Raw genomic sequence first — 27713 nt, 5'->3', positions numbered from 1 at the left:
GAGCTGGCGTTTCATAAGGAGAGCTGGAGGTTTTCAACTTCAGTTCTAATACAGTAATAGCTGCAGTGTCACTTGGCAAAGGCACCCGTTCTCGTCATGTGACGCAAGATCAGCAGCGTTTGAGGGGCCCCTAATTGGCGTGGGGCCTTGGTGCTGCCGCACCCACGCTATCTCTGCTACTGCCCACCATATCAGTTCACTACTGCCGTTCATTTCATTCCCCAAAATGAGTTGCTCCAAATGCTCAACTCAGGCTGACCAGGCTCCGGAGAGGCACAACACGATTGACTGCCAGTTCAGTGTGGCAGGAAAGGTACATATAACCTCCTTTCTTGAGAGGAACTTGACAGTTTTAGCGTAAAGAAGACAATCCAATAATGTGTTGAGAGGAGTCTTATGCAATTATTATGTTTTAGTATTTTTAAAAAAAGTACAGCAGAAATTCCTTCAGGATTGATAAAGTTTGATCTATTCTAAAAAACTGAAACATGTAGCCTAGGGTCTACAACAAAGTTGTTATTCGTAGTCTTAAGTTTTGTTATAAAATCCCAAATAAAATGGAGGTGCAGAATAATCATCATTGTGGTAATAGACAAATACATTTGCTTGGGATGCAACCTACTATCATGATTTTTATTTCCACAGCTTGCCAATCTTTTTTTTAAGCCTACGCAAAATGACGTTTCTTTAATCCTTGGCCCACTATAATGACATTGCAATACATTGTAACCATTCTTGAAATAAAGGAATGATGTTATGTTTGTAGCATGTATCAAAGAATAGTAAAAAACATTTGGAGGTGTTGGCTAATGATCGTCCGCAGATGGGAGTGTCGTCCTCATTACTGCATAAAAGCACACTTAAATCTCTACCTGGCGTTAGTCTTGAAAATTCAGTTACCTCACCACATCAGTTCACTACTGCCGTTTATTTCATTCCTCAAAATGATTTGCTTCAAATGCTCAACTCCGGCTGACCAGGCTCCGGACAAGCAGAACACAATTGACTGCCAGTTCAATGTGGAGGGAAAGGTAAATATAACCTTCTTTCTTAAGAAGGAACTTGACAGTTTTGGCGTAAAGAATACAATCCAATAATGTGTTGAGAGGAGTCTTATGCAATGATTATGTTTTAGTATTTTTTTTAAATGAATATGTAAAGATGCTGTGCAAAAGGGTATGTGGAAAACCCCATAGGCCTATACGTTAAGTTTCGATAGCAACAGAAAGAGGAATTAGAGGCTGTCTGGGTGTGGTGTTGAAATGAGAATGTGGTGATGGAAATAAAAGAGACAAAGGAATAAGATTGAGTAGAGAAATACCACAATCTTCATCTTTAAAGTCAGAATCTGTAGGTAGGCAGAGGTGGCTGAGCGGTTAGGGAGTCTGGCTAGTAATCAGAAGGTTGCCGGTTTGATTACGTTGTGTCCTTGGGCAAGGCACTTCACCCTACTTGCCTTGGGGAAATGTCTCTGTACTTACTGTAAGTCGCTCTGGATAAGAGCGTCTGCTAAATGACTAAATGTAAGTATAACCAAATATGCTGAATTTGCAGGTATTTGAATCCATTGGATAAATCAGAGCAAGAATGGTCAAGGAAATTTACATTTAATAACATTGCAAATAATTTTTATTTAAGGCAAACATGTTAAAAATAAAGGTTTTAAATATTAATTTGCCTAGATAATTGTAAAGTGGAGGGAGAAAGATACAGAATGAAGAAGAGAGCAAAGAGAAGTAGTAGCTAGAGAACACTGGTCCACTTTTATACCGAGACCATCACCTGTACAACCAACCTGACCATGTTTTATACTGAGACCATCATCTGTACAACCAACCCGACCAGGGACCCTTTCTCATCAACATTGAGTATATCACTCCCAGGTTTTGGTGTGAAGAATGTTCAGCTCTATTAAAAGATTTTAGAATACAAGTCATTGCGTGTCGCCGATTCCAAATGCCACTGGATTTTGTCCTCAGCATAAATGCTTAACCCTCATCCTACCAGCTTATTTAACATTCAAGGCCTACCTTGTATGTTAAATTGAATACAGACAATAATACTTACCACTGTAATAAACCATCAAAGCAGAATTTTTTCTTCTTAAAACATTACCTAGATATGTAATTAAAGTAATCTGAAAAAGAATGACTGATTATTATATTATTTTAGGAAAGTCACTGTGGTTTTAAACGAAAATCTATAGCCTACTTTTCTTTAATACAAATTACAGCTTTTATACCAAGTACATTCCACATCGATACTTAAAAGCTTAATCATCATTATTTGATTCTGGTATAATTTAGTTTTCAGTAATTTCAAGTAAACATTATTTGTGTAAGTATGACTAAATGTAAAATGACTAAATGTATATTTATGGTGAAACCAACCAGAGTCGTTTTGACCCTAATATAAAATAAACCCATAGACATTGTCTTTCAATATAAAGTAGCCTAGCCCAGATAGAGACATTGGTCTCAGTATGACCCCCTGTCAAAATAACGTTTAAAATAATGTTGAATAAATGTAATTCAAATTTAGATTTTTATTTGTACACAATGTAAAATGAATGGTGTTTACATTGAACACCACACCCTATACAGCCAGCACACGATTTGGCTCACGCTATGATCAGGTGTAAAGCTCGTTTACGTCTAGGTGTAGGGAGCCATAACGTAAACCGCAAACACCGAATTTAAAAGAATAGGCTACATGTTTATTTTACAAAAACACTCCAGAGAACAATGGAAATACGAACGGTGCCAAAGAAAAGTAGGACTAATTTATCAAAAGAAGCCCTAACCACGTAACCAAAAACAGCCCTAAACTAAAATACACGTAGCACCTGTTCCTAACCTGAAGTGTAACATAGATGTTAACGCAATGGCACTCATGGGCAGCTTACCTATCCCCTCGTCACTTGGTGATGAACCAAACGAAACAAAAATCACTATACCGAGTAAAGCCGAGTAAAACAACAACAAAGAATACATGTAAATATAAGAACAGAAGCACTGGGAAAACAAAAACGAAAGTTTCCGTTCACGCAGGACAGCCGACGGTAGAACAGATCAGACACGGTTTACAAGTCGACTAACGAACGGAAGACAGGTGAAGCCTGAAAGGGAGACGGACAGACATCTGATTGGACAAGGACATGCGCGCTGTGACAACGATTGAGGTTTGACAAGCCAATCAGAGGGACATTTGTAAAACGAATGAGAGGGGGGGAAACAAGAGGGAGACAAAACCACAACACACAACAAAAAGGACACAGGACACAGATAGTACAGATATACAAATGTGTCCATAACATCAGGGCATGGCGTGACAGGAGCAAAACATTTGCTACCTTCCTGTCTTTGTTTCGCAGAAAAAGCTACACCCTTTTCAAATAGATTTTCGGTCGAAGCAGATGAAATTTTCCGAGCTCCCATACGGTCCGCTTGGATCGGGACTTGGGGCATGGCAGTATCCGGTCTCCTCTTCATATGTGGCATGACGGATGCCCAGCTGTCTCAGTAGATTCGGCGACGTCAGCCATGTTCAGGAAACTTCCAATCTGGGAAGTTCCCCATCCAGATGATGACGGCATCAACATCCACCATGTTGGTAATGAGCCCTGGACTTTGTCGTTGGTCCATCGGTATGTTATTCTGTTGTCCATTTTGAAAAGAAAAAAGAACCCATCACCTATGCATGGCCAGGGATATGGGCAGGAAAGCGATCTGTTCTGATAGTTTTTTGTGTTTTCACGTGTGTTTGCTGCTGCAGAATAAAAAATATTGCCGTTGACAGATCGGTTGATGCACTCACACGCTTATGCCAGTACCGGACTAATCAGACAGGTTCAGCGCTGTAAATTCCTAATTACAGGTGAAAAGTTCGAAACGCTGGCTTGCGAGTTGGGGGTCATGGTGTTTCCCAGCACACATTGTTGTTTAGAGTTGTTCAAAGGTCGGTTATTATTCCATCACCACAATTGACATTAAAGTCGAATAAAAGTGTCGGATGATGATTATTCCTTCTTTTGTTTCAACTCTTTCAGGTGTTCAACGATCCAATACATGGGCTTGTGCCAATGCACCCTTTGCTGGTCCGCATCATTGACACACCCCAGTTCCAGAGACTTCGCTACATCAAGCAGCTTGGAGGGGCCTGCTACGTCTATCCTGGGGCAACCCACAACCGCTTTGAGCACTCCATAGGGTAGGACATTCAAATGTTTTGGCGATGATACTGGACGATTTAGGTTTTGTTTTGTGGTAACTGGTTGTGTGTGTGTGTGTGTGTCGGTCTAGAGTGAGTCACCTGGCAGGAAGACTGGTCAAGGAGCTGAAAGAGCAGCAGCCAGAACTTGAAATCACTTGCAGAGACTTCCTCTGTGTGCAGATCGCTGGCCTCTGCCACGACCTGGGTGAGGGAAACACACACACTCAACCTTGAACACTCACTATGAACTGAACTGCAGTGAGTTCCATTTCAAGGTGAGGCAGAAAGTGCTGAGAATGAAATGTTGTTTTCACTCACTCTCTTTCCCACTGGGTCATACAAGACTCTTTCTGACTTGAATACGTTTTGGGCTCACCTGTGAGGAAGCTCATGTTGTTTCTCAAGATATATCTATTCCACTTTCTCTCACACACAAATACAAATACACTATATACAAATACAAATGACTTGAGCAATCTCTCTTTCTCTACCTCCAACATATATATTTTTTTACCAGGACATGGCCCTTTCTCACATGTGTTTGATGGGATGTTTATCCCCAAACTCTGTCGTGAAAGTGAAAAGGAAGAAGTGAGAGGAGAGGGAGAAGTGGAAAGAAGAAATAAGATGAAGCAATGGAAGGTAAAAAGGTTTTGTCTCCCTTTCTCCATCACAACCCCGGCTCAAAACTGGCTTTATTTGTGTGTGTCCTGTTGATGTCAACTGAATAGTTTTTTAAAGCCAGTGATTCCCAGATGTTTCATAATGACTGAAGCAATTGCAAACATCTGGTCTTCTTTGAAAATGGGTTAAATTGCCTCTGCACTATTATTTTAGGTCAGATATATTTGCATTCACAACAACAAAATGTGACCCATTTCAAGTTAGCACAGGGATCCAGTCCCATAATGCTAAACTGTTTAGATGCAGGAAACCATTCTGCATTTGCTTCTCTGTATTTTGGTTGTCATGGTGAAGGACTGAATACAAAAATACATTTGTCTTTACAAATGTATGTCGGTAAGAAGTGTGTATGTGCATATGGGTTCCACTTTGTTCTCTTTTCTTCAGCACGAGAAAGCGTCCGTGACCATGTTTTATCACCTTGTCAAGCAAAATAAATTGGAGAATATGATGAAGCAGCATGGTCTGGTCCTGCCTCAAGACCTGGACTTCATCCAGGAACAAATTGCTGGACCGATTGACCCAACCATTGTGCAGGTATCAGTGACAGCATTCAGTTTCGTTGCAATAAACTTAGTCAAAAATAGGAACACTCGAATGATTATTAAGATGATAATACATGTCCTGTCCAAATGACAGTGAAACAAGGTTTAGAAACCTGGGTGCGTATCTCTCTTCTCCTACTATTCCCTTCTTCCCCTCTCTACCACAAGGTTCCTATCCAGGAATACATAGGCGTGTTAATTATACAAGTTAACATGAGCCAAAAACATGGTTGAATGGCCCTTAAATGAATGGGATCAGTTTAAACCAATTAAATGTTTAACGCCTCTTTATGCATGGTTGATATAATTTCTTGTGACTTCTTATTTAATGGATATTCTTGATTTCTTCATACTCTCTTTATGCTGTCAATTGATTTGGGTATTCTGAAGTGGAATCTTACTCAGTCCTCAATAGTGAGGGAGAAAACCAAGGCAAGACAAGGAGACGCAAAACATAGCTATGTTCTATTATGTGGATATATATTTTTCATAAATGCGTGACCTTTAAATAGATCTATGAACAAATCTATTGCTCACTTATTCAAAGTAGAGTGAAACACAACGCCGGAAGAGGCAAAAGATTTAAAGGAAATTAAACAAGTGTAGGCTATCAGCTAGCTATTTTGCTAGACACACTGTCAGCCTAATTAGCCAATAATCAGTCTCAAGACACCCCACAGAGGTCAGTGAGCATTGCTTTCTGCTGTTTCCAGTGGCCTTACGAAGGCAGACCGAGGAATAAGTCCTTCCTGTACGAAATCATAGCCAACAAGAGAAACGGTGTTGATGTTGATAAATGGGACTACTTTGCCAGGTATGTCATGCTTTCAACCACTTGTTTGTCAAAGTTGTTCATAGGTCTTTGAAATGGCATTCCTAAACATGTTCTTATCAATTGTCTCCTGTCAAACACACAGGGACTCCTACTACCTAGGTCTTCAGAGAAACTTTGACCATGACCGCTTTATCAAATTTGCCCGAGTCTGTGATGTGGATGAGGAGGTGGATGGGCGGGTGGTTAAGATGTCTCAGATCTGTACCAGAGACAAGGTGCTACTTGTAGCCAGGCAAACCCTGTATCTTCAAATAGGGTATGACTTCTAAAGGTTCACTGTACTGATGTTTCTCTCTCTCAATAGGAAGTGGACAACCTGTATGACATGTTCCACACCAGATTCAGCCTCCACAGACGAGCCTACAAGCACAGAGTGGTCGAAGTCATTGAGCTCATGTGAGTATTGTACAGAAGGGGCTCACATGCAGCTTCATGTGGGAAGGGCAAATGTATCAATAGAGGGTGGAGACCACCGTTCAATCAATCAATATTTATAGAGCATGTTTCAATACAACCATGGTTGAACAAAGTGGTAAAATAAAAGTTCACTCTTAGATGTAATTGCTACATTGTGACTCAAATATTTTCTTGTCACCATCAATTTGCTTTGGCTCTCCAGGATCGCAGACGCCCTTGTCAAAGCAAATGAACACATCAAGATTGAAGGCTCTGGGGGGGAAATGTTCAGAATGTCAGACACCATAGATGACATGGAGGCCTACACTAAAATCACAGGTTCAGATTAGCCTCATGCTCATTGCATTTTCTCAAACGTGCCGGGGATAACAAAAGAGGTACACCAAAACTTGTCTCTCTCCCTCTTCTTCCTCTCTCTCCTCATGTAGACCATGTGTTTGAGCAAATCCTCCACTCCCCCTCTCTTGAGCTGGCTGAGGCAAGAGAGATTCTAAAGAACATCACCGACCGACGTCACTACAAGTTTGTTGCCTACTCTCAGACAATGGTCTTGCACACACAGGTGTGTGGGGGTATTGGTAATGGGTTCAATTTGGTCATCATTTATTTTAAGCCAGAGGAGTAACAATGTCTCATTTCCAGGACGAGGTTGAGGTCTGGGCACGTAAAGTGGAATTGGAAGGGCTCATGAACCTGGATGCAAAAAGCATGACCCTGAAGCCAAATGACCTTGTATGCAGCGTAAGTGTCCAGACTTTGGCTCATTTTAAAAACATTTGAAGAATATCTGTGTCTTTATTGGTTGAATGTATGCTCTTTGCAAAGTTATATAGTTCCTTATCATAATGTTGATAGTAATTTCTTACCTTGAGATGGGAAGAATATATGTTTAAGTATTCTAGGTCTGAGGACCTGGATCTTTTATCACTCAGCCTATGATTTTACCTGTGTAAAACTGCCTCAGTTTATGTTACCTGTGTAAAACTGCCTCAGGTCATCACAATGGATTATGGGATGAAGGAGGACGACCCCATAGACAAAATGTGCTTCTACAGTAAGAAGGACCCAACCAAAGCTGGCCCAATCTCCGATGACCAGGTCAGAACCATGCTGATGTCAATAGAACCTCCGACCACTCACTTCTATGGTTAGATGTACAGTATTGAATGAACTGGAACACTTGAGTGCGGCACTACTGAAAGACAAGTTCAAACCAACTGTAACCTCTACCAGGTGTTCTTCTTCAAGCCCAAGACCTTTTCACGGCATCAGATCAGGATCTACTGTAAGAAGGAGATTCAGGAATCGACTAAGGAGGCCATTCAGGCTGACTTGCGCAGCAAATTCCCCAAACTACGGGTAAGTGAATCTGTAAATTAGTCAAACGAACGTACTTTATTTCATACTGCACATATTTCATACCGAACATATTTCGTTACTGCACATATTTCAATACATAAAGTCCCTCATAATAACACAACAACACAAAACTGACTATGAAGTTTCATAATAGTTTATGAAACAAAGCCTAGCGAGCCAGAAGCAGATTAGTTGTGCACGCTAAATGACCTAAACAAAACAGAAAAAAGTGCATAGTCATAGATGTGCCTGGGTTTTGCCAAAAGACCAAATCAAAAAAGCACTGTTCTAACTATTAAGCCTCCAATGAAATGCACATGTGATTAATAAAAGTACATCTCATTTGTACCCTTCTCAGGGGTGTGGCCTATGTATCTATTACTTATTGCTCTTCCTTCATTGTCATAGCAATTCACATGATTGAACTTAACATGGTGGTACATGGCAGTGTCCTTTATAGGTGTTTCAGATATCAAGTCCTGAATGTGAAGGTGAATGTCACATTGCACTATGGAGTTAGATTAGTTTCATAATTCACAAACAAACACAGGGATTTGTAATTCGTGTTTGTCTGATTTGTAACTCGTGTTCGTCAGGTTGCAAACAAATGTAATGGGGTCATTTGTGAATCACAAAATATATTTATGGATCGCTTACATTTATTTGTGAATCATGAAATACATTTGTGAATCGCGTTACGTTTGTTTGTGAATTATGAAACTAATCTAACTCCATATTGCACACACCAAAGATTTCCACAACTTGTCATTTCAGTTCAAAGAAAATATCTCTGCTAATTTGGAATATACAGTAAGCTATCTGTTATTGGTGAACACCCTATAGCGAGATATATATTCCCCTGGTGTACTGATTAACAACAAATGAACCTGGTGGTTAATGACAAGTTACATTCAGTAGTTTATTCCAAATTTAAACTGTACATACAAATCTATTATAGTGGACATGATAGGTTCTACTTTTTGTTGCTAATGTGAAAAGAGGCATAACAAGTTTCAGAATGTTTGGATATATGGCATGGAAATGGAAAGACTTTACAGTGAGGTAAACACAAGATGCACTGTATGTTTTCTTGCAGACTAATAAAAAGCATTTTTTACAATAACCTTTACTCAAGTGGAGAGACTTCCCTGTAGGCCGGTGGTTCTCAAGCTGTGGTAGCAGTGGTACTTGGACCTCAGACCACTGTAGAAGTGTTGGCAGATATTGGCCAAATGTATGAAGTCAGTAACACAAACCATGAGATTGTTAGGTAGGTAGTGTAGCTAGCTAGAATGCTTGGTATCATGGTTTCATATTCATTAACATGACCCACTTTTTAACCCCAGGAGGAACCCCAGGAGGAACCCCAGAATTCTGCCAGACCAGAAGATCAGGAGAACCAATGAATAAAGAAACAGAAAGTCTGAGTGTTCTTCCCAGAGAACCTTCTTCTCAAATGATTTAGCATTACATTTACATTTAGTCATTTAGCAGACGCTCTTATCCAGAGCGACTTACAGTAAGTACAGGGACATTCCCCCTGAGGCTAGTAGGGTGAAGTGCCTTGCCCAAGGACACAACGTCATTGGAAGAGCCGGGAATCGAACCGGTAACCTTCAGATTACTAGCCCGACTCCCTAACCGCTCAGCCACCTGACTCCCTAGCACAGTGATATTTAGTAGGTGTCTACTGTGCATTGTGTTGTGTAACAGATGTGTAACTTGTCTTATTGTTAAACTGCTATGCTTCTTGGAACTTCTTATTCCCACTTGTGTACATGGTTGAGTGACAAAACGGATTGGATTTGTTTTAATGGAGATGATGACAAAATGATTAAGATGCAAAAAAAGAAATGAGTCACTGAGTCAGCCTTGTTCAAACACTTTATTCAATTTCTGCCTTTTCTCCAATCACTCTGAGATGTCATCTCTTTCATGTAGTTCAGATGATTTTTATTTTACAAAAAAAAAAAAAGTATATATCGTTAGATGAAAATGAATTGGAATGCAAGCATCAAAATGTCTTTATTTTTGTGTTTTTTGGGGGTAGAAGACATGTTGATTCTGTCTGGGATTTGAAACCAAGTTAGCATCATAATCGTAGCCTACATATTTAACATTGGCTATTCAAATATTTTAATGGATGTGGTAGTGGGCTGAGCCTTTCAATATGTTATTCCAATGACTGTCCACCCTGAGTGTCATTTTAGTGTTTAGTTTAAGTTTGTCTCCCTCTACAGGATGAGATAATGGCCAATAGGCCCAGGTGTGGCTTACTGAGTGCAAAAAGCTTTTCTTGCAAAGTAGTTATTAGGATCCTGATTTCTTTCCACATTTGTTAATGTTTTTTGTACCTGTCTTTTAATCTGGAACATGAAAACGGAATAAAATATTAAAAATACATTTTTTGGTTTTCAACTACAACAATTGTGGACATTCCACTTCTTGAGCCCCAGCAATGACAAGGCACGTGCAAACATTATGTACGAGAGCAGGAAACCCTTTGGTCAGCTACCAACAGGAAACAGTTGAAAATGGCACACCTGGTGATAACCAGGGGTAAGTGGATGATAATGTTGATCTCGTAACTCAACCTTCAACTGCCCCTTTACAACATCCACTTACCCCTCCCACATCCTGTGCCTTCTTTCACTTCAATACTGCTAACACTTAATTACATTTAATTATATAGCAGTTCCTATGTACCAACAATGTTTTAAAAAGGATGTTGCTACCAGTTACCTGGTAGTTGATATGAAGTGTTGCCAATGTTTTCTATTTCATAGATTCAAATCATGGCATGCATACACAGGCTAGTGGCCTCCAATGTGAGGTAACCTGTGGTTAGTGTGGAGGAATAAAATCTATGCTGCCAATCTATGCTGCTATTTCATATGTTCTATGTCTCTGTTACATAATAAGACAATCAATGCTTCAGATATACAAAATGTGTGATGACAATGCTGAACACATATTCCAGATATAATCAATGCTTTCAGATAAAATAAGTAATTATAATGATGAACATATATTCCAAACGTATGCACCAAAATGTGACAGGGTCTGAGAGAGTGAGAAAAGGGTCATTCTCAAGAGAACGTATCCTTTCGTGAGAAGAAGAATGCAATAAGTCAGCAGGGGGTGGCGAGAGGACCATGACCGGACCATGACCGCACCACGACCTCACCATGACCGCACCATGGGACAAGGAGAGGGTCCAATGGGCCTCACAACTCTGGAGAGTCCACACCAGGTGATAAAAGATACATGAGGTCTCACTACTCTGTGGGTCTAGAGGGGGAGACAGAACCGGTTTTAGGCGGTGGAGGATGAATCCCTTTGCTCGGAGGAGGATGTATCCTTTTGCCACTGGCACATCATCTGACCTTTAGGTCTGCCCCCTGGGACATCATCAGACCCTTGGACTGCCCACCTAACTGCCCAAAGACTTCTTCACGTCGGTGTATTGTATTCATTGTTTGATTTGCATCAGTTCTTATTAAACTACAAAGAACTTGGTATTCTTCTCCACCCAAATTAGAACATACACAACATTAGACAGGCCCATCTCAACTTTTTGAAAGATTTGTTTAATCTTTCCTAATTATGCATTATTCATAATTGAGCCAAAATATCATTCACCGTCAACAAGTACACCTAGTTGAGCAGGGTTCGTTTTTTCTTGATAATACATGCACATTTTTTCATAAATGTTTGTATTGGTCTTGATCTATAGCTTCTGTCAGTCTGTGAGCAGCTGATTGCATTTGGAAAGTGAAGAGACAAGATCGGGGACAAATACAACTTTTACACAAATGTACAATACAAATACAGCCCTGTGGGCACCCCTCACATCATCATTCATTCCCGTGCATCCCAGTAATCACACTCTCGTCTCCTCAGGACCCCAGGACTGGCTCTGCTACCAGCCTCCACCATCCGCACCAGGCTCAGCTCTGCTACCAGCCTCCTCCACTGATTCGGGCTTGGCTCTGCTACCAGCCTCCTCCACTGATTCGGGCTTGGCTCTGCTACCAGCCTCCTCCACTGATTCGGGCTTGGCTCTGCTACCAGCCTCCTCCACTGATTCGGGCTTGGCTATGCTACCAGCCCTGCTTCAATAAAAACATATCATATATTCAATCGCTGGTGTGTTACTGAACTCGTGAACCCATCTTATTGGTGAATTATCAAGGACACTTTTGTGTTTTGGGGTTTTTACTGGGGCAAATGCCACAGTAAAAAGGGTCTAACGACGCCCCTGGCTTCCTGTATCACTGATCATCTTGACCCTGATGTGTTTGACTGACCTGTCTGGAAACTAACAACCACAACACACACTGATACATGTAAATGGATGAATGTATTCAATATTGAACTAGTCTTCGACATTGGAACAGGTTCACATCCAGGTCCAGGCTGTTCCAGGAGTGGTCCACTCCTACCCAACAACACTCACTGAAACAGAAAGTGTGCCAGAGTCAAATTTATACACACAAGGTGTGTGCAAGCAAACAGCAAAGATGTATCCCCCACTTGGCAGCTGCATGTGTTGGATATGTTGTTGTGTAACTAGTCATCGTATTCATAGAGGACAGGTGTTGTGTGATGCGTCTGGTCAACAGCGTGCTAGAATGTCTACACAGCTCACTGAGCGGAGAAGGGTTAAAATGGTTTTGAGCACAGCTAACATTAATGAGAAAATTAATAGATGTACTGTCCATATGCTCTGCTAACAAGCTTTCCTTTTAAATAAACATTACATTTCATATGGGTCTACATTTTGCATAAGAACACTATATTAAGATAACAAGATAAATAAGGATGTGGTGATGCCTGAAAAAGTATTTGCAACCAAGTCGTTTTTTTACTCAGAGCTTTGCTCTGGACTTCTTTGGTCTCAATGGGTTTAGTATTTTTTATTTATTTTATTTATTAAGGATCTCCATTAGTCTACACCATGGTGGAGACTATTCTTCCTGGGGTCCAGGCAAAAAATATTCCAATACAATATAAATACATAAAATGCAGTACAGCATGATCAATTATCACAAAAACACAGACTTAGAAAACAACATTTACATTAAAAGTAAAATAATACCTGAAATCCCTTAAATACCTAACATAATAATCTAATCTACTATAATTTCTTTTCTAATTATAGCTGCCTTAAGTTTCCTTTTGAAATCACATTTATTTCGTGTTAGAGTCACATATGAGGGGAGCGCATTCCAGTATGCAATGGCTCTGTACATTACTGTTTTCTTAAGTGCATTGGTTCTGGGTAGAGGAAAAGTAAAGTGACCACTTATTGCCTGTCTAGTATTATAACCATGTCTCTCATTTGCAGGTGATAGCTGTAAATACAAACTGACAGGTTTCTGTGAGGAATACACATTATTTAAAAACAGAATAAGGCTACATGCCAGTCTTTCATCCACCCTCATCCATGACAGCCTGGCATGCATAACCTCCACACTACTCCTAACAGAGCAGTGAAGTGCCAGTCTTGCCGCTTTGTTCTGAGAAAGTAGTTTAGTAAACCAAGTGCTTCCTGTATCATTCCTGTATTATGCTCTGCTAACACTACATTTCATATGGGTCTACATTTTGCATGAGAACACTCAATTAAGAACACAGGATTATTAATGCATTATTGGCAAACCTTTCTATCCAACCGCTATGTAAGGATTTTTTTCCCCTAAATCATAAAAGGCACACCTTTATGCATGTACAGACAGTTGCACATGTATTAAATGAGAGTCAATTCCAATGGGTTAGTTAGGAATACAGCACCATCTCCTGGTGAAATGAATAGTTTGAACCAAAATCAATTCTTCCAATAAAAGTTTTATGTTTGTGCACACTGCAAGCCTCAAAAAAACTTTTATTTTTTAAGGTGCAACCCTCTCGCCCCATGTGCCTGCTCTGCTCTCAATGTATGGCTGAATGCTGGTCTAATACGTCCCTGATGAGACACTGATAAGAAGAGACTTGGCTCTGTTCCCGGTAGATTCGCTTTTTGTCGTTTGTTTTTGTGTTCGGTCTGCGACTGCTATCAATCCTGCGGTTATTTGGACAGGAAACACTTATAGAGGAGTACACAGCTCTAGCCCCTGTTCATGTCCTAATGAGGGTCAATAACAGGTCCCCCTCTTCCTTTAACCCCAGCACCACCCATCAGGAAACCACAGAGATTAGGTTACCGGGCAACGGAGCCTGGGTAGCCTAGCAACAGGTTTCTCAGACAGGAAGGTGAGAGGGAGGGTGAGACATGAGGTTGGCACTTGGTGGTGGTGTGCTCTGCCCATTTGAATGTATTGCCATGCCAGTTTTGTGCTCAGTTTTGTGAAAAAGATCAAAACGACAGGAGCATACCTTTGTTGATGACTGGGGGAATACAGATAGCTATATAGAGCTTTGAAAATATGAAATAGTTTACGCGGACGGCTCGTGACTGGGACACTAGAGTGAGACACAGGCAGTGTCTGCAAGTATGAGCTGCAAAAAGTTAAGAGGCCGAGTCCCCGAAAACTGTCTTGATTTTGTTTTGTTTTTTAAATCGGACAGCTGAGCCTCCTCTTGGTGGGAATACACAGCTTGCAGAGTTGTGGATTAGAAAGGCATTGTATTCATTCTATAATATGAAATATGTCATATTTCAGGTTTGCAGACCAGTTTTTGGGCAGGAGGAAGTTCATCAAATGGAGTGGTTTTAGAAATGGCAATATGATTCGTACCTGATTCTTGCGGATTTGAATGGCTTTGGTGGGGTCGTTCTTGCAGTAGAAGCGCACATTATTGATTGGGTTCTTCTCCTTCATCCCATAGTCCATGTTGATGACCTGACACAGAAGAAGGGCGTTATATATTGGAATGGACTTCTGTCTGTGGATTGATTTGATTGGACATGGTTCTTCAGAGTAAATGATCAGAACTGTGTCCATAGCAACAATTTGTCATTCATAGCGGTGGTCTGCAATTCAGAAATAACAGACCGGAGAAAGCCATAATGGACCAATCAGAATTCAGTATTCAACAAAAGCTGTGTAATAAGCTAGCATGACAGCCGTCCAAGAACATCACTTCCACCAATCCAAATGCAAACTGGGTACCTGTGTTGAATACACTGCTGTGAAGCTGATAGATTGGTCTGCTTTAAAAACTTGACACACAAAGACTGGACACTCACATTAACTACAAAGTCCTCTGGTTGCAGACCAGCAGCTGGGTCCATCTGAGGCCTGGATCTTGCCACCTGGTCAGCCCACTTCAGGAGGACTTCCTGACAGACAGAAGTGGGTGACTTTCGTAGGCAAAATATTTTGCTGGATGGTCTCATAATATACATAATTGGTTACACCTCTTGACTTCCCAGTTTTACAGTCGTAGATATGGGATCATGACAAGTAAAGTTTGTCTGGCTAAAGAAATGTAATGTGTAAAAAAATATAAAAAAATCTTACCTACTTGAAAAATTTGTAAAACAAAAATGTAAACAAATATTTGTAACTTTCTTACTTTTGACAGTGTGTTTAATTTGAAATGAGGTATTTCAGCTCAACGGGGATTCTAAACATCTGTGCGACCAGCTATACAGTCACACACACCTGTGAGATCTCCAGGTGTTTCTCAGCCTGAGTCTGGCCCACACACTTGTAGAGACGTCGGCAGGTGATGTTCTCGAGAATCTCTCTTGCCTCAGCCAGCTCAGGAGGGGAGGAGTAGAGGATCTGCTCAAACACATGGTCTACATGAGGAGAGAGAGAAAGAAAGAAAGAAAGAGGGGGCAAAAAAGAAAGCCAGCATAAAACAGGGGGAGGGGAATATGACATCCTAATCAAAATACTCCGCCAAGGGCAACAAATCATGCAGTTTTCCTTAAACTGTGGGTTTCTTTGATTAAAACATTTGGAGAGAAAAAAACTCACTGAGCCTACCTGTAAGTTTAGAATAGGCCTCCATATCGTCTATGGCTGTGGAGATGGTGAATAGCTGTCCACCCGAGCCTTTAACCTGGATGTGTGGGTCTGCTTTGATGAAGGCCTCCGTGATCCTGAACAAACACACACGCTTGTCTCCTCAACACAAGCAACTGTCTCTTGAGCACTCTGGAAAGACGTCAGGTACTGAGTCGAAGCTGGTTTCATGGTATTATGGAGAGCCTTTCCTTAGGCAGGACAAACGGTTGAAGGGATTGTGGAGGAAGACAATATTTGGACTGAGTCGTCCTGGTCTTTGGAGGAGAACACATCGTAACACAGCTGTTGCTCAAAGGCCAGTGCATTCCATCATAGTCAAAAGAAAAGGAGGCTGACTACTAGAAGAGAAAGATCGTCCTTTTAAGTCTTCATGCATGTGGGACATGTACCACCTCAGGGAATCTATCCTTGCAAATTATTATATTATTTTCAAATGTGCTTTATTTGTTTTTTTTACACACATCTTCCCGTTTATCCTGGTAGGCATTTACAGATCCAGTACTCACATAGTCTCAATGATGTTGCCCACTTTGTGCTGGTAGGCCCGTCTGTGCAGGCAGTTCCTGGTGTGGAACATGTCATACAGGTTACCTACTTCCTGTTGAAGGAGAAACATCAAGGGTACAGTTAACAAACTTTAAATAGGTTGTCATAATCAGTTTGAAGGTTGAGGGTTAGCCAGGCTACAGCACCTTATCTCTGGTACAGATGTGCTTCTTCCCGTCCACCTCACACACTCGGGCAAACTTCAGAAAGCGGTGGTAGTCAAAGTTATTTTGAATGCCCAGGTGGTAGCAGTCCCTGTGTGTATGTGTGTGTGTGTCAGAAAGAGAAAGAGAGGAAAATGTGTTACAGCATGGTTAATTATGCTGAAGAACAGTTATTTTGTTTGTGGTTGAACTTACCGGGCAAAGTAGTCCCATTTGTCAACATCGATGCCGTTTCTCTTGTTGGCTACAATCTCATAAAGGAAGGATTTCTCTTCTTGTCTACCTTTGTAAGGCCACTGGGAATGGGAGTCGAAATGCATAAGGAGCTTCCATAACAACGAGCATAAAAACAAGTTTTTAATCAGCTTTTAAGTCAACCTTGGATGTTTTCATTGGATCTCACCGATGCCCCTGTGGTTTTGTCTGTCGGTCCAGCGATTTGTTCCTTGATGAAGTCCAGGTCTTCAGGCAGAACCAGACCATGCTGCTCCATCACTTCAGCCAGTTCATTCTTGTGCACCAGGTGGTCGAACATGGCCAGGGAAGCCATCTCATGCTGCAGAGCACGACAACAATAAAAAAAAAAAGTACAGGTACACTGCCCCACCCTCAAACTTACATAAAAAGGCAATCATTCTTTTCTCAAGTGCCCTACACAATCTTTATTTATTTAATAATGTGAGTCACATATGTCGTACATGTGATCGTAACTCATGTTTATCTACCTCTTATCACCAAGGGCTGTAATAATGACTCCATATTTCCAATAGAGTTATTGCTGCTGTTCTGCACCTGTACATATTTGCAGACTATACCATTATGCCATTGTCCCAGTCTAACTTGGTGGGAATATACATTATGGAAGGAAAAATATAAAATGTTGTATACACAGTATATATTATCTTGGAAACAGTGGACTCTGAAAGCTATGGAGTTTACAAAGCATGTTTGTACAAAGGCCAGGACACCATGTCATAATGGGTGTTGAGGAATGCTTGCCCTCAATTGTTTGTATTTGTCTGTGTGTGCTTTCTGAATGAAAGTATTGTGGGGGGAAAAAACACACCGAATGTTGCTTTTCAGAGTCTTAACGGACAAAATCCCTTTACCTTCCATTTGGTTTCTGGACGGACTTTGGGGATGAACATCCCGTCGAACATGTGGGAGAATGGGCCATGTCCTGTATATGCATAAAAGAAAAAGGTTAGGCTGGGATGTCAAAACAAAGAAAGGGGGGGGCGGCGTAATTCAGTCCCAATTGAGTTTTTATTTTTTATGTTTGTTTTATATTCTGTCTTTTTTGATTTGACAAAAAACAATAAGGTATTTGCAGACGATTAGCTTAAATTTAGGTAATTCCCTTCGCATCAGCTGAACCACATGGCAATTCAAGCACCTTTACACACATTCTTATATATATTACCCATATTCCAGGCTATTTGTTGAGTTGAGAATGTCAATATTAGGCTGCAGGTGTATTCAATTGTGTTGTTAAGGCTTATAGTATACCTTGTGTCTAGTCCTGATTCAAGGCTTTGTTTTTGCCATGGTGACATGAAGTGATATAACAACATGGGAAACACAGCATGATGATACAAATTCATAATACTCAGTCATAAAGTCATACAACTCAAATAAAAGCTATAAAAGCACTCTTGCATAAGTCCAGACTCAACCCATTTCAACAGGTTCAGCAAAACAATCACCGGTGAGCTCAATTATGGAAAACAATCCAACTGTCCAAGAACTTTGGAATCCTAACATGGGGCACATGTTATAATTTACAGTTCATCCAAAACAGTCTGAACTTGAACCATATGGTAATTATATTCTTTTGACCTCAAATACAGAGTACAGGACCAAGATAAGCATTCAATCCTATGCTTTTACTTTCTGAATGAGCACTTGCAGAAATGTATCCTGTCCATCTCTCACCACAGCACTGCTTGTGGGGGAAGTGGGAGTCAGCCCTTCCTACCACGGACAGGGTTCCGTTCCATTCGACGCACCCAATTCTGAACTGTTCTGAGCATTTTGACCAAAAACACATTGTTCTAAACCCGAAAAGTTGGATCCAAGCCGATACCCCCAAAAACGCCGGCTTTCCTTGACCTGAAGTGCGAACAGTGACCACATCAGAGGGTGTGTCATATAGGAACAAGAGGATGGAGAAGAAAACGTTGGAGAAGTCAAGTGAGGGGAAAAAAAGAGCCTGTAGTGGTCTGCTGATGAGCCCCAATGCTTGGTGACATGTTGGTCATCTCTCCTGAAGATCAGGAGCCGCCAGGAAGCACCAAGGGTGAGCTGCGTGCCAAACTAGTCGACGAGTTGGCCGAAGTTGGGTTCACTCAAACGCAAAAACAAATGCCAAACAAATGCCAAGCAAAACAAATGCTCCACACACCATCGATGACGCATCCTTGATTACGATGGTTCAGCTCAATACGGGTGGAAAAGTGGGCGGGCTCACTAAGCACCAAGGTTCCGAAAATCCTGAACGGAACCGGTTAAGGAACCAGAGCCAACTTGTTTGGGGGGTTTGAGTGTTGTCATTACAGTTCATAGAGGGTGAACAAGGTTGAGTGTGTGTTTCCCTCACCCAGGTCGTGGCAGAGGCCAGCGATCTGCACACAGAGGATGTCTCTGCGAGAGATGAGAAGTTCTGGCTGTCGATCATTCAGCTCCTGGACCAGTCGCCCTGCCAGGTGGCCCACTCTAGACCGACACAAACACACACACAACCAGTTAACAGTAAGCACACAGCAACCATTGAACTAAATCAAATACACATTTCAAAACAAATGAACTCCTTCCTACCCTATGGAGTGCTCAAAGCGGTTGTGGGTCGCCCCGGGAAAGACAAAGTAGGTCCCCCCAAGCTGCTTGATGAAGCGAAGTCTCTGGAACTGGGGTGTGTCAATGATGCGGACCAGCAGAGGGTGCATCTCCACATGCCCATGTATGGGATCATTGAACACCTGAAGGTTGAAACAGGTCGGGAATAAGAAATCACTACTACTACAACCACTAAGGTTGGGCAATTCATCAAATTCCTGATCTGAGCTAACAACTTTGAAATCCCAGAAAACTAAGATTTTAGCTTTGCATTAGTTCATATAATAAATGTATTGAACGAACGGAATCAGTGACAAATGGATTACGCCTGTGCATGACGTCTCTCTTTGAGATGGACCTGTTAGAAATCAGCACGGGTACAGGTAACAGGAGGTGAAATACCTGATAGGGCTGGGCAATTATTACAGCTTCGCCCAGCATGTGAGATGACTAAAATCAGCTGCCAGCAGTGAACACTCCTCCAGCTCACCTGGTTGCTTAACTGGAAAGATGGCTTTTTGTGGTCTAATTTTATGAACATGTATTAAGAGGATATATCATACTAAATACCCACTATTACTCGGAAGAGCACGAATTAGGTCTTTTTAGGGGCTTGAATCTACGCTATTGTCTTTGCCCAGTGGCGAGTACATGGTGTAAGGCTGGGTGTCAACCTGCACCCACCTCTCATATGATAAAATCTGGAGTTGCTTGACAGGGTCTCAACTTGATGGCTCTCACACCCCATTGTGTAACTTACTGTAGCATTGCTAGTCATATGTTGATAAGTAAGGGTCAAGATTTGGTCTGATTGGTTGTTCTTGTGTATAAAAGGAATTGCAAAGCATTGTTCCGTGGATTCTTGATCTCCTGAGGGCTTCTCCTCAGCTCTGGCTTGTCCTTGTACTCCTTCCTCACATCTTGCTTTCTATCTCTGGTTTACAATAATCATGGTAGTGTAGGTAAGAGTTAACCTTCATTTTGTTACATGTTTGCCTTGTAATTGATTTCATTAATTTGCAATGTTATTTACATTTACATTTAGTCATTTAGCAGACGCTCTTATCCAGAGCGACTTACAGTACAGGGACATTTCCCCCGAGGCAAGTAGGGTGAAGTGCCTTGCCCAAGGACACAACGTCATTTGACACGGCCTGGAATCGAACTGGCAACCTTCATATTACTAGCCTGATTCCCTAACTGCTCAGCCACCGGAATCCCTCTTATTATTATGGTTATTTTATTTAACCTTACTTTGACCATTCTTGCTCTGATTTAACCCAGTCAAATAACTGTACGTCCACTGCTATTATCATTTGGTTCATACTAATACACTGTTCAGTTTCCCATCTTCCTTTAAACCATAGGGGAATTAGTTTTGGTTGTTTGGCCAATAACGGTTGAAGCACAGTCCATCATCATATTTACAGTGCTTCAGTAGTCCTGCACCTATAAAGGTGCAGTGAGCTGGAAATTTTTTGTTAGTCGTCATGCCTATAATTTTAGCTTGACACATCAACAGCTCCAGGGCACGACTAAACAATAGACAGAGACAACAGAGAAACAACACACACATCATGATGAGCGTCTTCCCTGTTTGTGTGCATCTTTGACCTTGGTGATTCACCCTCAAAAACACCCTTTCTATTGTTCCTACCACCAACTGGTACAGGTACACTGCCCCTCCCTCCCTCCCTCCCCTCCCCTCCCCTCCCCTCCCCTCCCCTCCCCTCCCCTCCCCTCCCTCCCTCCCTCCCTCCCTCCCTCCTTCCCTCCCTCCCTCTGGCCTTGAAAGAGGAAGCAGAATGAAAGTGTGTGGTGTTACCTTGATAGTCTCGGCTACTATCTGCCAGAGCTTCCGCAGGCTGTGCAGGACCTGCAGTCTGGTGCCAAGGGGTCTAAGGGAGGCAATGCCCCACAAGAGATATGAGAAGTAGACCTAAACACAGTGAAACTAAGCTTAAACATCCTTGACATACAGATAAAGACTATTTTGTTTGTGTGAGAACCCGGTCTGACTGTCCAGCAAGTGCACTGCAATCCAACAATTCAAAAGACTTTGGCTTTGACAGTACATGTACAGCTGTTTTTCTTATAGACTGAACACTTGTGGCATACCACTGCCTTGCCATCCATTAAAGTGGCTTACCAACCACAACCACCCTGGGAAACAGTGGTGCGCACGCACGCACGCACACACACACGCGCACGCACACATACACACACACACAACATGATTCAGGGCTCTCTGAGATTTGATCATCCAATTATTGAAACATGTTAGGCTGTGCAGGAGCACAAACTGCATAGATCACTGAAGTATTGAGGTTTGCGACTTGATATGGGTGTCCCAAAACTAACCTCTACAATCCTCAGATTTGTACTGTAGTTTTAAAAGGGCATTTATTTTCAGTTATGCAAGTTATCTTAATTAATCAAATGCATACATCCAGAGGAAGTATTTAGCATAAACAGTTTGGCATTTCTTTTCTGTTGAATTTGTATTGCTGCTGTGGTGATATAAATTAGGCCTAGTGAAAGTGCTAATGACAGGAATTGCATGTTTAATTGAGCCAAACAAAAATACACACTTACTCTATCCCCATCTTCTCCAGCTGTGTTTCAGTAATGTAGCGTAGCCCTACTCCTGTGATCTTCTCCTCTATGGAAACAAACGAAGAAGAAAATGTAAGGATACCACTTTTTTTAAGAAAAGAGATTGGACCAGAGTTGTGTTTCACCTTCCAGGCAGTCGTTTAAGTGATCAAATGAGCGTAGAACAGTTTAGAGGAAGTTATGAAAGGGGTTTTGAATTACATATTGAAATAGGGGTCTCCCTCCTGCCCATTTAAATTAGATAGTCACACTCGTTTTAGATTTGCCAGGTGAAAACTGAAAGGCAGCTTTTTCTGCCTTTCCTGACTTCATAATATAACGCTAAGTCGTAAGCAGGCTACAAAGTATTAAATGTCATGGACGTACACGAGACACTTTTAGCGAGGTTAACCCTGCTAGCACTTAGTTGGGATGACAACCATTAGTATGGTATATAGAGTCCAAAAAAGAAAGAGGGCAAAATGATGTTCCTTCTACAACACTCAAATTGTATAGCATGACCAAATAGTTGGTAGAGGCAGACACCGCTAGGCTAGGCTGTATGTGCTAGCTAGCCACCTACACATGTAAAAAGCGTGTAAGCTAATAGATATGCTGGCTAGGTAGAATCAGAAACCAACCTCTGAACCTCTCTTCCAATGACCCGAGTCCTTCCTGACACATGTATCGGCAAGTGTCTTCAACATCCCACTGCATGAAGTCCCTGTTTCGCCTAACGACCGAGACTCGTTTCTCTGGTGTTTTGAAATGATTAGCCACCGGCAAATCCTCTCTTGGACGTTTTCGACTATCCATTTTGATTGTCTACTCTACCCGATTATCTATGATTAGAGTAATCTGATAGCAATGTTGAAGATGACTTCTAGATTTCGCGCCAAATAGTTTGATCGTACTGTACTGCTTGCAGTGAATTTCAACAAAAAAAAAATGCCGACGGCCTATGGGTAGCCTGGATGGGCGGGCTGTAGTAGCACAAGACAGTTCATTCTGGTCCATGCCTGGTATGGTTCTTGTAAATATGCAATATTATATAAAGGTCTCAGGTCACTAAAGTAGTTTTTGTCTGTGAATTACACTTTTTAATTTAAATGTTTTAGTTTTTACTTATCGTGGCGTTATTCTGCAGGTCAAGTGCTATGGCCTTCCCATAATAATAATAATAATAATGATAATAATAATAGCTTAATAATCATAATCGTAACCATAATCATAGTAAAATGGCTTAACAATAATAATAATTAGTCATTTTGTTTTAGAAATTGTGCATTTATTCGGTAGGCCATAGCAAGTAGATTGGTCCTAACCAGACTCTCGTACATTTCATTTGTACAGAGAGTCTGGGCTCGCTCCATTGACAAGCGTTATCTTCCTTTTAAGGCGGGTACTCTGTTGAAGTTTAAAACTATTGGATCTGCCCAGAGCAAATCTGATCTGCCATAACCAATCGCTAGCGTTCGCCTTAGCCAACTCATTCACGACTAACGGAGCTAGCTGGAAAATCAAACGAACCCCGTGGGGATCAAAGATTATTCTTGTTCCGGCTTTAACTTCTGGATATTCGGCAGCGTTGCCACAACGGACCGAATGGCTTGGCTCGAATCTTTCTCCGCCGCCATTACGGAACTACAACACAAACTAGCGCACGACATCATCGTCATCGTTCTCAGCCACTCTGATCTGTTTGCTGATTGGACAGGTAGAAAATTAACCGGAGACATCTGACCCCCCCCCTACCACGGACAGGGTTCCGTTCCATTCGACGCACCCAATTCTGAACTGTTCTGAGCATTTTGACCAAAAACACATTGTTCTAAACCCGAAAAGTTGGATCCAAGCCGATACCCCCAAAAACGCCGGCTTTCCTTGACCTGAAGTGCGAACAGTGACCACATCAGAGGGTGTGTCATATAGGAACAAGAGGATGGAGAAGAAAACGTTGGAGAAGTCAAGTGAGGGGAAAAAAAGAGCCTGTAGTGGTCTGCTGATGAGCCCCAATGCTTGGTGACATGTTGGTCATCTCTCCTGAAGATCAGGAGCCGCCAGGAAGCACCAAGGGTGAGCTGCGTGCCAAACTAGTCGACGAGTTGGCCGAAGTTGGGTTCACTCAAACGCAAAAACAAATGCCAAACAAATGCCAAGCAAAACAAATGCTCCACACACCATCGATGACGCATCCTTGATTACGATGGTTCAGCTCAATACGGGTGGAAAAGTGGGCGGGCTCACTAAGCACCAAGGTTCCGAGAATCCTGAACGGAACCGGTTAAGGAACCAGAGCCAACTTGTTTGGGGGGTTTGAGTGTTGTCATTACAGTTCATAGAGGGTGAACAAGGTTGAGTGTGTGTTTCCCTCACCCAGGTCGTGGCAGAGGCCAGCGATCTGCACACAGAGGATGTCTCTGCGAGAGATGAGAAGTTCTGGCTGTCGATCATTCAGCTCCTGGACCAGTCGCCCTGCCAGGTGGCCCACTCTAGACCGACACAAACACACACACAACCAGTTAACAGTAAGCACACAGCAACCATTGAACTAAATCAAATACACATTTCAAAACAAATGAACTCCTTCCTACCCTATGGAGTGCTCAAAGCGGTTGTGGGTCGCCCCGGGAAAGACAAAGTAGGTCCCCCCAAGCTGCTTGATGAAGCGAAGTCTCTGGAACTGGGGTGTGTCAATGATGCGGACCAGCAGAGGGTGCATCTCCACATGCCCATGTATGGGATCATTGAACACCTGAAGGTTGAAACAGGTCGGGAATAAGAAATCACTACTACTACAACCACTAAGGTTGGGCAATTCATCAAATTCCTGATCTGAGCTAACAACTTTGAAATCCCAGAAAACTAAGATTTTAGCTTTGCATTAGTTCATATAATAAATGTATTGAACGAACGGAATCAGTGACAAATGGATTACGCCTGTGCATGACGTCTCTCTTTGAGATGGACCTGTTAGAAATCAGCACGGGTACAGGTAACAGGAGGTGAAATACCTGATAGGGCTGGGCAATTATTACAGCTTCGCCCAGCATGTGAGATGACTAAAATCAGCTGCCAGCAGTGAACACTCCTCCAGCTCACCTGGTTGCTTAACTGGAAAGATGGCTTTTTGTGGTCTAATTTTATGAACATGTATTAAGAGGATATATCATACTAAATACCCACTATTACTCGGAAGAGCACGAATTAGGTCTTTTTAGGGGCTTGAATCTACGCTATTGTCTTTGCCCAGTGGCGAGTACATGGTGTAAGGCTGGGTGTCAACCTGCACCCACCTCTCATATGATAAAATCTGGAGTTGCTTGACAGGGTCTCAACTTGATGGCTCTCACACCCCATTGTGTAACTTACTGTAGCATTGCTAGTCATATGTTGATAAGTAAGGGTCAAGATTTGGTCTGATTGGTTGTTCTTGTGTATAAAAGGAATTGCAAAGCATTGTTCCGTGGATTCTTGATCTCCTGAGGGCTTCTCCTCAGCTCTGGCTTGTCCTTGTACTCCTTCCTCACATCTTGCTTTCTATCTCTGGTTTACAATAATCATGGTAGTGTAGGTAAGAGTTAACCTTCATTTTGTTACATGTTTGCCTTGTAATTGATTTCATTAATTTGCAATGTTATTTACATTTACATTTAGTCATTTAGCAGACGCTCTTATCCAGAGCGACTTACAGTACAGGGACATTTCCCCCGAGGCAAGTAGGGTGAAGTGCCTTGCCCAAGGACACAACGTCATTTGACACGGCCTGGAATCGAACTGGCAACCTTCATATTACTAGCCTGATTCCCTAACTGCTCAGCCACCTGAATCCCTCTTATTATTATGGTTATTTTATTTAACCTTACTTTGACCATTCTTGCTCTGATTTAACCCAGTCAAATAACTGTACGTCCACTGCTATTATCATTTGGTTCATACTAATACACTGTTCAGTTTCCCATCTTCCTTTAAACCATAGGGGAATTAGTTTTGGTTGTTTGGCCAATAACGGTTGAAGCACAGTCCATCATCATATTTACAGTGCTTCAGTAGTCCTGCACCTATAAAGGTGCAGTGAGCTGGAAAATTTTTGTTAGTCGTCATGCCTATAATTTTAGCTTGACACATCAATAGCTCCAGGGCACGACTAAACAATAGACAGAGACAACAGAGAAACAACACACACATCATGATGAGCGTCTTCCCTGTTTGTGTGCATCTTTGACCTTGGTGATTCACCCTCAAAAACACCCTTTCTATTGTTCCTACCACCAACTGGTACAGGTACACTGCCCCTCCCTCCCTCCCCTCCCCTCCCCTCCCCTCCCCTCCCCTCCCCTCCCTCCCTCCCTCCCTCCCTCCCTCCCTCCCTCCCTCCCTCCCTCCCTCCCTCCCTCTGGCCTTGAAAGAGGAAGCAGAATGAAAGTGTGTGGTGTTACCTTGATAGTCTCGGCTACTATCTGCCAGAGCTTCCGCAGGCTTGTGCAGGACCTGCAGTCTGGTGCCAAGGGGTCTAAGGGAGGCAATGCCCCACAAGAGATATGAGAAGTAGACCTAAACACAGTGAAACTAAGCTTAAACATCCTTGACATACAGATAAAGACTATTTTGTTTGTGTGAGAACCCGGTCTGACTGTCCAGCAAGTGCACTGCAATCCAACAATTCAAAAGACTTTGGCTTTGACAGTACATGTACAGCTGTTTTTCTTATAGACTGAACACTTGTGGCATACCACTGCCTTGCCATCCATTAAAGTGGCTTACCAACCACAACCACCCTGGGAAACAGTGGTGCGCACGCACGCACGCACACACACACGCGCACGCACACATACACACACACACAACATGATTCAGGGCTCTCTGAGATTTGATCATCCAATTATTGAAACATGTTAGGCTGTGCAGGAGCACAAACTGCATAGATCACTGAAGTATTGAGGTTTGCGACTTGATATGGGTGTCCCAAAACTAACCTCTACAATCCTCAGATTTGTACTGTAGTTTTAAAAGGGCATTTATTTTCAGTTATGCAAGTTATCTTAATTAATCAAATGCATACATCCAGAGGAAGTATTTAGCATAAACAGTTTGGCATTTCTTTTCTGTTGAATTTGTATTGCTGCTGTGGTGATATAAATTAGGCCTAGTGAAAGTGCTAATGACAGGAATTGCATGTTTAATTGAGCCAAACAAAAATACACACTTACTCTATCCCCATCTTCTCCAGCTGTGTTTCAGTAATGTAGCGTAGCCCTACTCCTGTGATCTTCTCCTCTATGGAAAAACAAACGAAGAAGAAAATGTAAGGATACCACTTTTTTTAAGAAAAGAGATTGGACCAGAGTTGTGTTTCACCTTCCAGGCAGTCGTTTAAGGTGGCTTATTTTAGTTCTAGCTACGTAACCAAGGTAATTTATACTTCGGAACTAGCCTGATCCGTGTCAGGCTAAAAGTCAAGCTAAACTAAAATGTGTTGCAAATAATTTCAAACAGGCGGAAACAGAATCTCAAAAGACAGTTCCGTCGAATAAATTCC

At 41.9% G+C, this 27713-nt stretch overlaps 2 protein-coding genes across 3 annotated transcripts; one reads left to right on the top strand and one right to left on the bottom strand.

The window, feature by feature from the left end:
• Nucleotides 1-866: 866 nt before the first annotated feature.
• LOC136946550 (deoxynucleoside triphosphate triphosphohydrolase SAMHD1-like) lies at nt 867-10004 on the top strand. The gene is made up of 14 exons (XM_067240927.1): nt 867-1031; nt 4049-4209; nt 4302-4417; nt 4730-4854; nt 5284-5433; nt 6155-6255; nt 6359-6491; nt 6581-6672; nt 6896-7011; nt 7122-7255; nt 7336-7434; nt 7687-7791; nt 7927-8052; nt 9399-10004. Exons 1-14 carry the CDS (start codon nt 945-947, stop codon nt 9456-9458), a joined length of 1605 nt encoding a protein of 534 aa, XP_067097028.1. The 5' UTR covers nt 867-944; the 3' UTR covers nt 9459-10004.
• Nucleotides 10005-10767: 763 nt separating this feature from the next.
• Nucleotides 10768-26657, bottom strand: LOC136946549 (deoxynucleoside triphosphate triphosphohydrolase SAMHD1-like). 2 transcript variants are annotated; one of them, XM_067240925.1, is made up of 17 exons: nt 26614-26657; nt 24769-24929; nt 24551-24666; nt 22175-22241; nt 21405-21477; nt 19562-19722; nt 19344-19459; nt 17854-17924; nt 17148-17300; nt 16940-17040; nt 16727-16835; nt 16541-16632; nt 15993-16108; nt 15663-15802; nt 15245-15337; nt 14793-14897; nt 10768-12510 (listed from the first exon to the last, which is right to left on the bottom strand). In XM_067240925.1, exons 2-17 carry the CDS (start codon nt 24894-24896, stop codon nt 12508-12510), a joined length of 1644 nt encoding a protein of 547 aa, XP_067097026.1. In that variant the 5' UTR covers nt 24897-24929; nt 26614-26657; the 3' UTR covers nt 10768-12507. The 2 variants fall into 2 exon arrangements, with proteins under 2 accessions (XP_067097026.1, XP_067097027.1); XM_067240926.1 differs by lacking the exons at nt 24551-24666; nt 24769-24929; nt 26614-26657 and adding an exon at nt 22816-23081.
• Between the last annotated feature and the right edge of the window lie 1056 nt (nt 26658-27713).

Source organism: Osmerus mordax, chromosome 7, assembly GCF_038355195.1.
Source record: "Osmerus mordax isolate fOsmMor3 chromosome 7, fOsmMor3.pri, whole genome shotgun sequence".
In the NCBI taxonomy this organism is placed as follows: Eukaryota; Metazoa; Chordata; class Actinopteri; order Osmeriformes; family Osmeridae; genus Osmerus; species Osmerus mordax.
Note: the sequence above shows the minus strand (reverse complement) of the source record. Positions and strands in the feature narration are given on the sequence as shown.